The 14,415-nt window shown below is 29.6% G+C and overlaps 1 protein-coding gene across 2 annotated transcripts in view; it reads left to right on the top strand.

The window, feature by feature from the left end:
• The window catches only part of LOC106689509 (Collapsin Response Mediator Protein), a gene marked incomplete in the record, with an annotated part of 44,854 nt that extends 33,409 nt beyond the window's left edge, over positions 1-11,445 (top strand). For both annotated transcript variants that reach the window (XM_067047568.1, XM_014434492.3), the window contains 5 exon segments: positions 2,789-3,014; positions 3,093-3,203; positions 3,341-3,484; positions 7,094-7,295; positions 8,138-11,445. In XM_067047568.1, coding sequence (XP_066903669.1) covers positions 2,789-3,014; positions 3,093-3,203; positions 3,341-3,484; positions 7,094-7,295; positions 8,138-8,220 — 766 coding nt within the window.
• Positions 11,446-14,415: the final 2,970 nt, after the last annotated feature.

The raw sequence follows: 14,415 nt of genomic DNA, 5'->3' as shown, positions 1-14,415 counted from the left end.
TAAGGAGCATAATATCTCAATAGCCTGGATTGAGCCTCCTTGACATTCTCTTTTATTACTAATTGTTTATCAGTAATTAATTTATGCTCATTTACATTACTTGATATCTTCCCAGCCAGTATGTATCGGCTTTATATGACTTAGAGATACCCCATATATAGTTATAGATATAGTTTTCCAATGTTTGACCATAAGATCGCTGGTTGGAAAACTTACTTGTCATTTTTTATGAAGGAGGTTGTCTATAGATAAGTTCTTCCATTGTATTATAAGCTGTAATTTGTTTTCTCCTTTCAGCTGCTTCATATTATCCATAAGCTTGATATTAATTGTAGATACTTATAATGATATTAGTTAAATGTATATAATGAATGTATAATGTGAATAAATGTATATAATGATATTAATTGTAGATATTTGTACGCCTCCAATATATAAGACAATTATCTCATCTATTTTTGTCTTCAGCTTGATTAAAGCGTTCTCTGGACTTTTTAAGAAATTAGTAAGAATACCTATTTTACGGTGTAGAGATACAATCTTTTTAAGAGCCTGCTTTTCTATGGAGGGATCTCGACTTTATTATTCCTAGGACATCTTTCTACATCTGGTCTAGGCTTTATTAAATCTAATTTTGTAGCTACTGTCCTGGTGCCTTAATAAATCTAATGGAAGATCTATAGGTAACATATCCTATAATATGTTTTCAGACAAAACTTGGTCTACAGTTTTATCTGTTTTTAGTGTCTTTTTTCCATAAGGAACTCAAGGTAATACTGGTCTATTTTGTAGTGGTATACCTATGTATTTGATATGTTTGTTCATTAATAATTTTCTTACTTCTAGCCTTTGCAGGGCTACTGGGTTCCTATGCAGGACTGATTCTTGATCAATAATATTGTTTTCCTGATCATTATCAGTTACATTATAAGCTATCCTGGCCTTCATTTTGCTCTCTACTTTATTAACGTCTGTAACCAGGATTCCCAGGTTCTTGAAATGGTTTACAGAACTAAAACTACTTCACTATTCACTTCTTTTTCCGTTCTTGAAATTTTCATATACCTTATGTTCATTAACCCTGAGGTTTAGTTTAGCTGCTGCTTCTTCAAATTCGTGAAATATTCCTTCTAATGCTGTTCAAGTTCAAGCAGCAATGACATCATCTGCATATGCTAGATGTTGAGGCAGGTTATTGTTGATAGTTTCTGCTATATTAGTTATAATTGAATAAATGAATTCCTGGAACTGTGAATTTCCAAGCGCTTGACAAGTAGTACTCATTAGCATCATTTTTGTCAGCCTGACTAGTTTCTTGGGTATGCGTATAATTAGTATAGCTTTCAAAAGTCCTACTCTGTCTCCACTGTCATATGCTTGTTTATGACAATAAGAAATGCATGTCTATGTTGAACTCACAACACTTTTCCATTGCCTGTCTCAGGGACAATATCTTGTCAACTATTGATCTACCAGGCTTGAAGTGTCGTTCATATTCTCTGATAATATTTTCAGTAAAATCAGACAGTCATTTATGTAGGAGCACTGCCAGTATTTTATATGTTGTGTTTAGTAGAGCAATGCCTGTTTAATTATCACATACCAGTTAGTTCCCTTTCTTGTGTAAAGGAAATATTGCTGATCTTGTCCAATCTTCAAACATATTTTCTCTCAAATTAATTCCTAAATTTCTTCTCACAAATCGCTGTCACCATATTTTAACATCTCTGGAGTGATCTTGTCAAGACCTGGCTACTCTGGAGCTTCCACTACTTCTGCATCTTCCTGCGCATTGCCCAGGAGTTTATTTCGATTGAAAGTCTTCAGATATTTTCACAGTGTTCAGTGATTGGCTGAATTATTTTATATAATACTATATTTTTTAATACTATTCATTATTAGAAAGCCAAAATAAAAATGTTTACTGAATTCAATGTTTACTGATACTTCTATTTTATACATTATAAAGTTATACTGTTTTGTTATTAAAGTCACAATTGGTTGGGGTGTATTGAAGAGGGAAAGGAGACAGTTATTGTTAATTTCTTTTAATATGTATCAAGGTTTTATCTACATGCCGAAATTTCAAAACACATTAAAATAAGTTTTAAATTTAAGGTGTTTTTTTTTCTTGACCATTATTTTTCTCCTACCCAAGTTCTCCTGGATCACACCTATGGTAAACAATATGTATACAACTATATGCAGAACAAAGCAACTGAGCAAAAATGAATAGTTTTAAGTTTAAAATTAAAAAATAAAATTATATATTTACCTGCCCATTCCTCATAGTACATCTGAGGATCTGATCTGATTATGTTCCACATTCCTTTTCAACAATATAAATAGATACATACTTGAAATAAAAAAATATTGAAGTGAAAAAACTCTATTATGCTGCTGTGATTTGTTTTCCTTCATTAAGAATATTTCAATGAACTTAATTCTAGCCTTTTTTTATAATGATTTTTGAATAAAAAGATGCTTTGTCTTCAAGGATGTTCTAATGGTGTCGGAAGGAAACTGCAAAAACAGGTGGATTCAAATGGCTATAAAATTCTGAAAAGACTGATATGGGATATGTTAGGGATGGGTTATTTTCCAGCCACAAGTCTAGGTTTTACATTTAAATCTTTTTACAACTCAGTGACTTAGCATGCACTTTCATTGATTTTTAAAATAATCAGCTCCAGTGAAAGTGTTAAATCAATTATTTTTTACTACATTTACCTATTTATAAAAATGAATATGTAACTTTCTCTTAATATCTTTATAATATAATTTTCAGTGGATATCTTCAAGTTACTGGTAGTGATGATTGCACATATACAAGTGAACAAAAATCTGTAGGAAAATCTGATTTCACTCAAATACCTGCTGGTGTAAATGGTGTAGAAGACAGAATGTCAGTTATTTGGGAGAAAGGTGTTGAGTCTGGTGCCATGGATCCTCAGCAGTTCGTTGCTATTACAAGTGCAAATGCTGCTAAAATATTTAATATCTATCCTCAGAAAGTGAGTTGTTTTTTATATACTTTAATACATTTCTATATATTTCAAAAAATAATTATCTAATAATAAATAATTCTATAGGGTTGCATAGCAGTTGGCTCTGATGCTGATATTGTTGTTTGGAACCATAGAAAGACACGCACCATTTCTGCTAAAACTCATCATCAAGCTACAGATGTAAATATTTTTGAAGTAAGTGTTTTTTAATATTAATTATGTTAGCATGTACTAAAAATTACTTTAAAGTTTTCTGTTGGCAATAAGAATTAAATTATTTAAGATTGCAGTTCTTAGTCCTATTTTATCTTTATTTTTATTTCCTTGTCTAGGGTATGGTAGTACATGGAGTACCAGAATTTGTTATTGTCAATGGACGTGTTTGTTTTGAAGAAGGTGAAGTGAAACCTGTACAAGGTTTTGGAAAATTTATTCCAACTTTACCATTTCCTCCCTTCATATACGGTTCAGATTCGGTAAGGCAGAATTACATTGTATGCTTGTATTATTTACTTTATATCATATTGTATTTGAACCAGCTACACTATAATACAATATATTTTGTATTTTTACCTGCTTTTACTTTTTTCTCAATCTCTGGCTTTTCCTATAAGAATATTAAATAATGATTTAAATATTATTTAGACTTTTCAATCATATTTGTATGATAGCAACTGAGCTGATGTTGAATATTTAACTCTGATCAAATATTTAATATTTATCTCTAATTAGTATTTAGCTATATTAGGTTTTATTAAAATATTCTTTACTATTTCTAAATATTCTACTAGTTAACAGCAAGACTCAAATTCATAACAAAAGTTGATGCTTTCAGTGGAATATCATGTTATTTTGTAAACTTATCGATCTTTTTCTTTTTTGGCGCAGCGCACTAATAATATTCAGCAATATTTCTTTGTTTTAGTCCTCATTCTTCTTTCTGATTCTTGTACTGGTCTAATAATCCATCTGAGAACATTTCCTTCAAATCTGTCCTCTTTTCCTGTTGTAGATTTGTTGAATGTTTGTGTTTCACTTGCATAACAAGTCTAATTAGGGTCTTATTTTGGTGGTTCCTTCCAATAATCTGCTTCTTAATAGCTTAAGCAGAGTTAAGTAAGCTTTGTTTTCAGATAGTAATCTTGTTCTTATCTCATCTGCATTGATTACAAAAACTAGGTAACGGAAATTATTAACCATTTTGAAAGAATAATTTCTGATGACAGATCAAGCTGAGGGTGAGCAGGTTTCTTTCTTCTTAATGCCATTATTTTAGATTTTCTGAAGTGAACTTTGAGACCCACAAGTCAAGCTTCAGCATCAAGCTTAATGAATGATTGTTTTATGCTGACAAGGGATCTTCCAACTAACTACATCATCGGCATATGCCAATATTTGAGTCATCTTATTGTAAATGGTTCCTCCTGAGTCTAATTCAGCTCGCTTCACAATACTTTGGAGGATGATATTAAATAAAAAAATAGATAAACAGCTCATGGGTCTCCTGGCCTCAGCCCATTCCTTACTTCATAATTTTTATGCAGCATTCATTCTGCACTAAGACAAACCTTGTTAGCCTGATAAGCTTAGCTGTTAGCTGTAACCTCTAATTCTATAGCTTCATGTAAAGGTGGCTCTACATGTTGGCCAAGCCATGGCCAACTCGGACATGCGCGAGCATGTGGATGGGTGGCTTGTACGAGTTGGTCTAAGCTCGTTGCCGATCCGTCGAGAGTTGGTTTTTGGACACAGATCAAAGGGGTTCGTGAGAGCGCTCGTGTAGCATCTCCACCATTGTTCTTTGTCTAGTTGCAATTGAGAGCTGTTAGGAGGTTGTAGTTAATTTTTATAATAAGTTTTATATTTAATCTTATTTATTTATATTTAATTTCCTTTCATTTTCTTTTTTTTGTAATAAAAATAATATAATCCCAGTGCAATGGCTGAAACCACTTACATGTCTGCCATGCTTGCCTCTCTGAATAACACTGACATGTGGATGGCCCGCTCTTTGTTTACCGAGCATTTGTACAAGCCTCTGATTCATGGCGAGCGGCCAACATGTGGATCCACCTTAAGGTATCTCTATTGGTAGTATCACATGATGCTTTGAGTTCACGAAAAACATCCATACAGACCGGCCAAACTCTTTCATTATCTCAGAGATCCATCTAACAAAAAAGATCTGATCCACTATGGATCTGTTGTTTCTACATAAAGTGCAATATTTTTGTTCAGAGCAATAAAGAAGATCTTGTATACATTATTGAGTAACATGATTCCCTTGTGATTTTTACATTTCATGATATTCCCTTTTATTTTCTAAATTGTTACTATTTGGCCCTTTGGCCATTTCTTGGGGATCACTTCTTCTCAAATTTGGTATATTAATCCTTAGAGGAGAACCCATGCTATCTCCCCGTTTACTTGAAAAGTTATTATAACATGACATATTTTTGTGCATCACCTTTTTTCCTCTCCATGTAGCCATAGATAATTGGTTCTTGTATCAACTGGTCATTTTGGAGAATATCTCCTTTACAGATTCTCATTATATATCTTGAGGAGCCATTTTTCAATATAAGAGATACTATTTCTTATGATAATCGCACCTATGTTGTGCTAGAACACAACTAGTCTATCCACCTGATACAATTCAGTATATACATTGTATTTTGCTGGTCTCAAATGTTTCATGGCGGTTACAATACAACTGCATAAAACCCAGCCCATAAAACTTACATATAGAAATAATTTAAAATATTAATTTCTACCATACTTCACCCAGAAACATATTACTAGTGGTCCTAAAACACTTACTAATTAGCCTATTAATTTGATAAAGTAATGAATTAGGTCTTCTTTTTTTTCATCCATAACTGCTGAAGGGTGCAACATAGCAAAAAAGTTGTGGTATAAAATTATTAAAGATCATTGATGCAGAATTTAAAGCTCTTTAATTTTTCATACCTCAATTTTTTAGTAGGATGCACCATTTTGGAAATATTAGTGGAAAAAAATACCTAATTTATTATTTTATAAAATTAATTAGCAGATTAGTAAGAGTTTTAGGATAGTATGTTCCTCTCACACCTGACCCCATATGTGGAATTAGTCTCAGCCATACGAAGAGGCATATCAAAAAGATCGCTGAGAGCAAGGCTGGGTTACTCTGGAGAAATACCAGAGGGATGGAACAATCAAAAATGTTCCTCAAAGGACCCTGCCCGAAAAGAAGCAATTGCCTTCTTAATATGGATAGGAGTATCCTAAGATGGGTGACAGGACTATACACAGGACAGTCAGTTAAACAAGCATCTCTATAAAATGAGACTGATTGAGTCCCCTATCTGCAGGTTCTGCAGAAAGGAGGAAGAGACTGCTTACCACATCATGTGCAAATGTGATGCAGTGGCAAGAACACGATTCCTCATCTTTGGTAAGGATCGTATCTTGGATCCCAAATTTTGCGAAACAGTGGATCCTTATACAGTGTTCAGATTCGCAAAGGCAATTGGGCTGTTTTGAGTAGAGGAAGGATGGCGTACAATAGGCCCTCTGAGGCTGCGGTGCTTCTTGGCCGGTTTAAAAAAAAAAAAAAAAAAAAAGTTTAAGGATTGTCAGAAATGTGTGTTAGATATAGTAGAAATTAATTTTTTTAATTATTTTTTGATGTAAGATTTATGGGTTGGATTTTATGCATCGAGCTCCTGTACTAATGCCAGGTGGATATATATTGGTGTCCCACATATGCCTCTTTATTTTCCTGGGATAGGTCTTCCTAGGGTATTTCGTATTAACCAAAATGTTGGCTGTATCTTCTAAGGTGGTTATTCCCAAAATGTCTTTGTGCTTCAGCACTAGAATGGTTTATTGTGACATCAATTTGTCCAGGGCCTCTCTGTATAGGTTGATACTTAAGCTAGTTTACCATAATAGGATCCTCAAGATTTGTTTTTGTGGGACCATCAACAAATATATATTAACTGAATCTCTTGAGAATCAAACCTTACACTCTTGTGACATTTCATTATCTCATTCACTATATATTTAAACAGAAATTAAATTTTTATTTCATTTTTCAGGATTTGTTAATGTTCTCAAATGGAGAAAGTAAGGTTGATGGGCTCAAAGAAGATAAAGCAGAGGGAAGTGAAAAGTCATTTAGCTCAGCTACAGAGAAAAGTGATTATGATATGTTCCCAGATCGAGCTGCTCATGCCACTGGAAAAGGTGCCCGTCATGAAGGACAGCGTAATTTGCAAGAATCAACATTTTCAATTAGTTGTTAGTGTTTTTTATAGCAATATTACTTATTTCTTACAAATATTTAAAGATTGGTATATAAACACTAACATCCAGCCTTGCAAAAATTAGGGCCCGTCTCATTTTTAAAAACTTGTTCGATTGGCATAAAATTATTTTAATGAATAACCCTTTTAAATATAAATTAACCCAAAATAAATTCACGGATCTCTTAATAGGATATCACACCCTAAACTTTGAACTATTTGAAATAATTATGTGCAGTTAACAAGTACTGAGATATGGGGCCATCATTGTTTGCAAAAATAAAAAAAACTATATGTTAGATATATTATGTGTTTAGCCTTTATAATTTGTTCTTCAGTTAAGTTTAGTGCAAATGCATAATAAACAATTAGTTTCAAAACCAGCTCAATCAATTTTCTAAAATTTTACACAAGATACCAAAAGGATGTCATTTCACCATATTTGAGTTTAGTAATCCCATGAATTCTTACTCATTTTTACTTTGGATTGTAATGTTTGTTCAATATGGCTGAGCTTGGTGATGTAGTAGGCTGAGAACTTTTGAAAAATAAAATAAAGACATTTTGTGAAAAAAACTAGATTCAGCAAGGAAACGGATTACCTCATTTAGAGAATTAGTGGTAAATTATATAATTTTTAACCAAACATAAAATTCTCAATTCTGAACTGATTGTACAATTTATCTACCTTTTAGAAATTTTATCTATTGTTAAAAATAGAAAATTTTATAGAATACATTTTGTTTACTGGATATTTTATTTTATTTTTAGGTTAATTAGATAACTCGATGTTTATAGTTATTTTCCATTGCTAATAATATTTTTCATTTTTTTTAGGTGAATTAGATGATACTAGTAGAAGATCTTGCATTCGTGTCTACAATCCACCTGGTGGTAAATCATCTGGTAGCTTTTGGTAAATTATGTAACTGCTAAAACACAAGTCTCCACAATCTTTTCATTAGCAATTTATTGCTTTGAGATTCAAACTACACAAATTTTTACATTTTCTAATTAAAGGAATATATTTCCGTTCGGGCTTCCTGAAATCATGATTATTTACTTAAGTGTTTATTTGAATCAGAATTCAACTTGATATAATTCACATTTTGAAGATTGATTCTTTCTCTTGTGAGATTCATTTTCATTTCTTATTATATTATATTTTATAAGGCCAAGTGCTAAACATTCATAAAATGTTATTTAGAACTTTTCTTTGTATTCTAAGACCACTTTAAAGTATTTTGGAAAAAAATATTTAGGGGTATTACATCATTTTTGTTATTGTTTATTAATATTTAAGTGTTGAGTTATTTATATAATGCAAAATTTTAAGTAAGTTGATTAGTTTTTCATTGTTTTCTTTACAGTTAATAAAATTTAAAATAAACTATAGAATCTTATAATCATTGTAAAAGAAGGTTAACTACTTTAAATGTAAATTTTTTATTTACATTGTTTTGTTCTCTACTCTATAATTAAGAATAATCTACTTTGTTTCTAATGTCTACTTGAACTTTTGATCTGTTAATATACTATATATTATTATATTATTTTTGCATCTCCTTCATATTACTGTTTTATCTGATGAATGAATATAAATAAAAATTACCAAGGTTAAAAAATAAAATTATAAGTGTGTCAAAATGGCAGTTAACTTACTGACATGTTTATTTGATAATTAATTATTATAATTAACTGTTTGTAAAGGTTAATTATTTTAATATTAATTAATAAGTGCCTGCATCTCGAAACAATAATATTTCTTTATTTAACCTTTTTATATGGTGAGTTTGATTAAATGAAAAAATCATTATTGTATTTATGTAGACTGTTTAACTATGTTAAAAAAAGTTTTGATAAAGTTTGAAGGGGAAAAAGTTAAAGATTGTTTAATGTAAATTAAAAAAAACTATATGTATTGTTGATTCTCAATGGTTTTCTATTATTAGTTTTGAATTATAATGTTATTGTTAAATGTTTTTTTTTTTTTGTTTTTAGTTAAAGAATTTGTTATCTTTGAATATAATGATTTTCGTGCCATCAGTAATCAAAACCATTATAATATTATACTTGAGCCTTCTTACTGTGACTGATGTCATTTTTTTCATAGGATGAGTTTTTTTATATCCATAAAAGGATATAAATACATAAATATAGATTTTTCAAAACAGGAATCGTCCATAATTTTATGCATTTGCAGAATAATATATAGAAAATGTAATTTGATAACCATACTCGTTATAGAATACATCAATTCAGATTTTCGCAGCTCTAAATATTAAACATGCCTTACTAATGTTGGCTTCCCTTATAAGGAAAAGCTTATATGATGAACTCAGCATTTTAATATATGTTTTATTATCTCTTATTTAAGTTGTTTGTGGTAATGAGAAAGATGTGGAGACGAATCAGCTTGTGTCTTGGGGTAGGCTGGAACCAGCTATAAGGAGGGGTTAAACACACATGAAATTTAAACAACCTTTTTTAAAAGTTATCCAGCTAATAATTATTTTTGAAGAATACCTGATTGTATGTTTGTGTATAGTATACACATATATACTTTTTTAATTTATTGTTTACTAGATTATTTTATTGAATTATTTAATAGTTTGTTGTTAGAAATTTTATTAATTTTCAGTTCTTCTTTATATTACTTTATTAGGCATATTTATGTGATCATTTATTATTGCCACATTTGTTTTTAAGATAATGTTTTAAGAAATTAATGAAGAAAATGAAAGGCCATTGCTCTTTACTTAAGACTTTTTTACAAATAGCTAAGTAAATATTTTGGTTATATATCCTTCAAATTGAAAATAACTGACAAAGAGAAAAGGATAGAATGAACAAAGTTTTTAGTGCCAATCAATGGTACAATGTGACCATGGTGCTTTTTACATCCCTAGTTCATTACTGTTTAGTCATTTATTAATATAATGTGTGTATGTGTTTGTATGTATGCTTTGCGTTTAATGTATACCAATGTAAGGATGTTTGTAAAGATTTTCTCTTTTAAAAGTACTAATTTTTTCCAATTTTGTTTTCATAATTTAAAGTAGAAATCATAGGGTCAGTTATTGTTTTTTTATTGGTATCAGGAAGGTCTTTATATTTTCTTTTAGTCTTTATTCTAATAATGACAAACTATTATTATTTTGATATTTGCACCCATGATTATTATTTTTAAGTACTCGACCTACTATAAGTTATGGTAGTATTTATACAATTTGATAAATGTGTGTGTCTGTATGTTCATAAATATATGTCAATGCATTCATACATATATTTTTGTTATATTATTCACCTATGCTTTGCAGTTATGAGATTTTATACCCCTTAATAAAATGAGATAAATATATGTCTAGAAGGTGGAGTTAGGATATAATTGGTTTAAAATTTCATTATAACTAAATAAAGGCTGCCCATTTAACATTGCAAAGTTTTTCATATTTAACACATTCACATTTGTCAGTGTATTGATGTTATTGTGTGTTTAATGTATTGTGAAATGAATAATTACATTAATCATGATTATTTCATCTGTAAGCTTATTGTATTGTTCGATTGCAATTATTATCATATAATGATTCAATAAATTCTGTACTTTAGGCACTGCCTGGATCACTAATACTAGTTTCAAAAACTATGTATATTATCAATTAATACTGCCAAAATGTTTTGTTGAACAGCATCAATTTAGTGTAAAACATTTTCTAGTTTTTTACTAATTTTAAACAATAACATTTACTCTTATAAACAAATGTTTATCTATTGTAATGTGCTATATTTAATTGTATTGCATTTTAATGTGCATATTGCACAAATTTATCTGTATATTTTGATATACATAGTTTTCTGTTGAAATTTATTTATTAATATTCCTTGAGGCATTAGATCTGCTATCTTAATTGCCTTGTAATTTTTTCCCCCTATGCGACATGCTTATGTTTCATCATCCATCGAGATAGTAAAGAATTATTAGTTATCAGAGTTAGGGTCATAAAAGAGATTTATTAACCTTAGGCTCATAAATGCATGAATATTTTATGGATAAACACTATTTATTGTTCTCAAATATTTCATTTACAATAAAGTAATTGAATTACGCTCTTGAACTTGAAATAAATAAATTGTTATAGTTATTTACTTTTTATGACTAAGTAATATCCACCATTCTTAGTGAATGAACTTATGTATCTTCCTCTATGTACAGTATTTCATAGTGTTTAATAATCCAGTAGTTTTTGAACAAAAATTTATATTTGTTCAAACTAACTAATTATTTATCCAGTTTATTTGGGTAAAAAATAACTGCCATCTGATATAACTTTTTATGGATATCCAATTTTAATAATCCATCAATATTAATTGTAGAAAAATCCTGATCACATGTTAATATTATTTAAAATGATAATACTTAAATTTGATGAACCATAGTATGTTGCAAATTTTTTATTTCAGAAATAAAATTTTTGTTATTCAGTTAACTCCATATTATGAGAAATGTGTTTTATATTAATTTTGTATTAGTTATTTTATAATCAAAAATAAAAGACCAAAGATTTGTTTGATTTGTTGCTTTGGTTAGAAGTTTAGTTTAATTGTTGCTTTAAAATGATTTATTTGTTATGTAAATATATGTTTATCTCACATATTATGTATATTGTTCAGCTTTAATACTTGTGTTAATGTATAGCTTTAATTGATGTTTTTATTGTTTAGCTTGTTTCATTAATTTATTGATTACTTAATAAATTAATTACTAACAATATTTATTATGAAACATTTTTTTTATCTATCTTGAGAGATATTATAAATGTCTCCACTTTAAATACATTGTTTTCTTAAAAGCAACAACAATGGACACCATTTTTGCCATTCTGAAACTGAAAGTAGATTATAGTAGTAATTATTGCTACTAAAAGCAAAAAGTTAATTCATGAAGTTTGATTTTAGTTAAATTCAAGTACTAATTCATCTAAAATAGAAATTTTGCCTCTAGAAGATTGAATAAACTGCCGGTTAACATCAATTTTAAAAGTCAATCCCAGACAGCTCGTAAAACTAGGAGGGATGGTAATGAAGATGTAGTTTTAAAAATTGTTATTTTCTGCCACAAAACATATTTTTCGTGATATGATGAACAAATTTGTTTGAGGAATGTCTCGTTGGACTTAAAAAACAACTAACAATGTACATAAGAATAAATAAATTGGAACTAACATTATAAACGTATAATAAACATTTCTTATTTACATATAATTTACAAAAATGCTAATCACAAAGTTATTTGTCTAAGCTTTCAGCCTTTATTTTAAAATATTTTTCGAATGAAATCATTTTTTGAAGGAACAGCTTATCTTTACTTATTTCATCAAATTAAACGTAAGGAATGTGAAATTTTCTGGATTGTTAAAAGGTACCAACAAAGAAAAATTCTTTCTGCAACCTTCAGGACCCTGATGCACATGTAAACACATGGGAAACTAAACTATCTTAAAATTATTGGGAAACTCTACATTTCCCTTTGTGAAAGAGTGAAAAATCTCCATTCATTATCCTACTGCTAGCAAGGCTTGGTAGATTCCAGACAGATTAGCTCCTTTCTTAAGCTGTGTCCACACTGCTTTTAAACCTTGCTATATCTCCTTTCTGCACTGTTTTAGTAGCTTGTCCTCCACACTGGTTCGAATTCAGGTTCGCTACAAAAGGCATGTGATGACAATATTGTATTAGATAAAAAATATGTGCAGTGTGCATATTTTGTAATAAAAGTAATTCTATGTGAGTAATTAGAGAGGAGAGTGGAGGGGTGGGGTCAGTAACTGCAACCTCCACCTACCCTCCCCCCCCTTCCTCAACCATCTTCCTCACATAATATTTTCAGTCAACTATTAAACACTTCATTAAAAAGTAATTCTAGGAAAAAATAATTATTTTTCTGAAAAATAATGTGATTTCGAAACCACCTGCATGCATGGTTTAGAATAAAGTAGACATGGAACTATTTAAACAAACTAGCTAAGTGTGCAGTAATTTTAAATTATTGCCCTTTTTGAAATTTATTGTATGCTAAGTTGAGAAATTTTGAATTACTGATTACTTTAACAAATTATTATTCCTACAAAATATTGTAAGTATATAGTATTTTTTTTACCAGGTAATCCTTATGATAAAAAATCATCAAAATAACAACTTCCAAATTAATTGCAAAAGTAAATATCTTAAAAAAGTACTTTCCATTTTGGGTTTAAAAATAATCATGGGTTTATATTTTTGCATTAATAAATTGTTTCTTAGTTTTGTTTTTAATAAACATTACATGGCTGAGTTCTTATTTATTATTCATTTATTGTACCTGTTGATCATTGTAAATTTTTATTTTTTCTATTTTAATCTTAAAATGGGTTGATATTTTTTGGGAGATGAGAGATTTTTATAATACATTATTCAGTTTAATTTTCACTAAGCTATTGTTGAAAGAATTCTTTTTCTCACTCTCTTCCTTCATTTTCATTGCAAGTAAAAAATAGCTTATTTTGATATTTCTCTGGTTCCATTTTTACATCTATCAATAAAAATATTGATCCTTTATGGTTCATTATATATTTTTTTTTTTAACTTTTAAGGCAAACCTGTTTTTGAAAAACCCATTACATTATTGTGATTTTCAGTTCAAACTATAACAGAAAGTTTCATTACTTGTTTTCCATTAGCTGTAATATATTGACTATTTAATAACTGGCATTATTAAAATATTTGTGACCACAATAACAATTTATTGAGCTTCATATCCTTGAGTTCTCCAACAGCCATTTGGGGCCCGGCTCCCAGTATATTGTTACTAATGATACTCTTTTCCTGGCAAAAGTAAAAATAATCAAGTTAACTTCATGATTTTTTGAGACCTGTTTTCTTAGCCCTTCCTGGTACTGAAAAGACACCCAAATTATTTTTATTACCATTTCTATGTTTTCTGTGTTTATTTATTAAACAAGTGTACAGAGATACACCTTGCCAGGTTACTAACAGATAACACTGGTGTACCTCAGTACACCTTGCCAGGTTACGGGAACCAATGGTTTATAGCCACAATAAAAGCTTACAAATGT

Source organism: Halyomorpha halys, unplaced genomic scaffold (genome assembly GCF_000696795.3).
Source record: "Halyomorpha halys isolate HHAL.00 unplaced genomic scaffold, Hhal_1.1 Scaffold1384.1, whole genome shotgun sequence".
In the NCBI taxonomy this organism is placed as follows: domain Eukaryota; kingdom Metazoa; phylum Arthropoda; class Insecta; order Hemiptera; family Pentatomidae; genus Halyomorpha; species Halyomorpha halys.
Note: the sequence above shows the minus strand (reverse complement) of the source record. Positions and strands in the feature narration are given on the sequence as shown.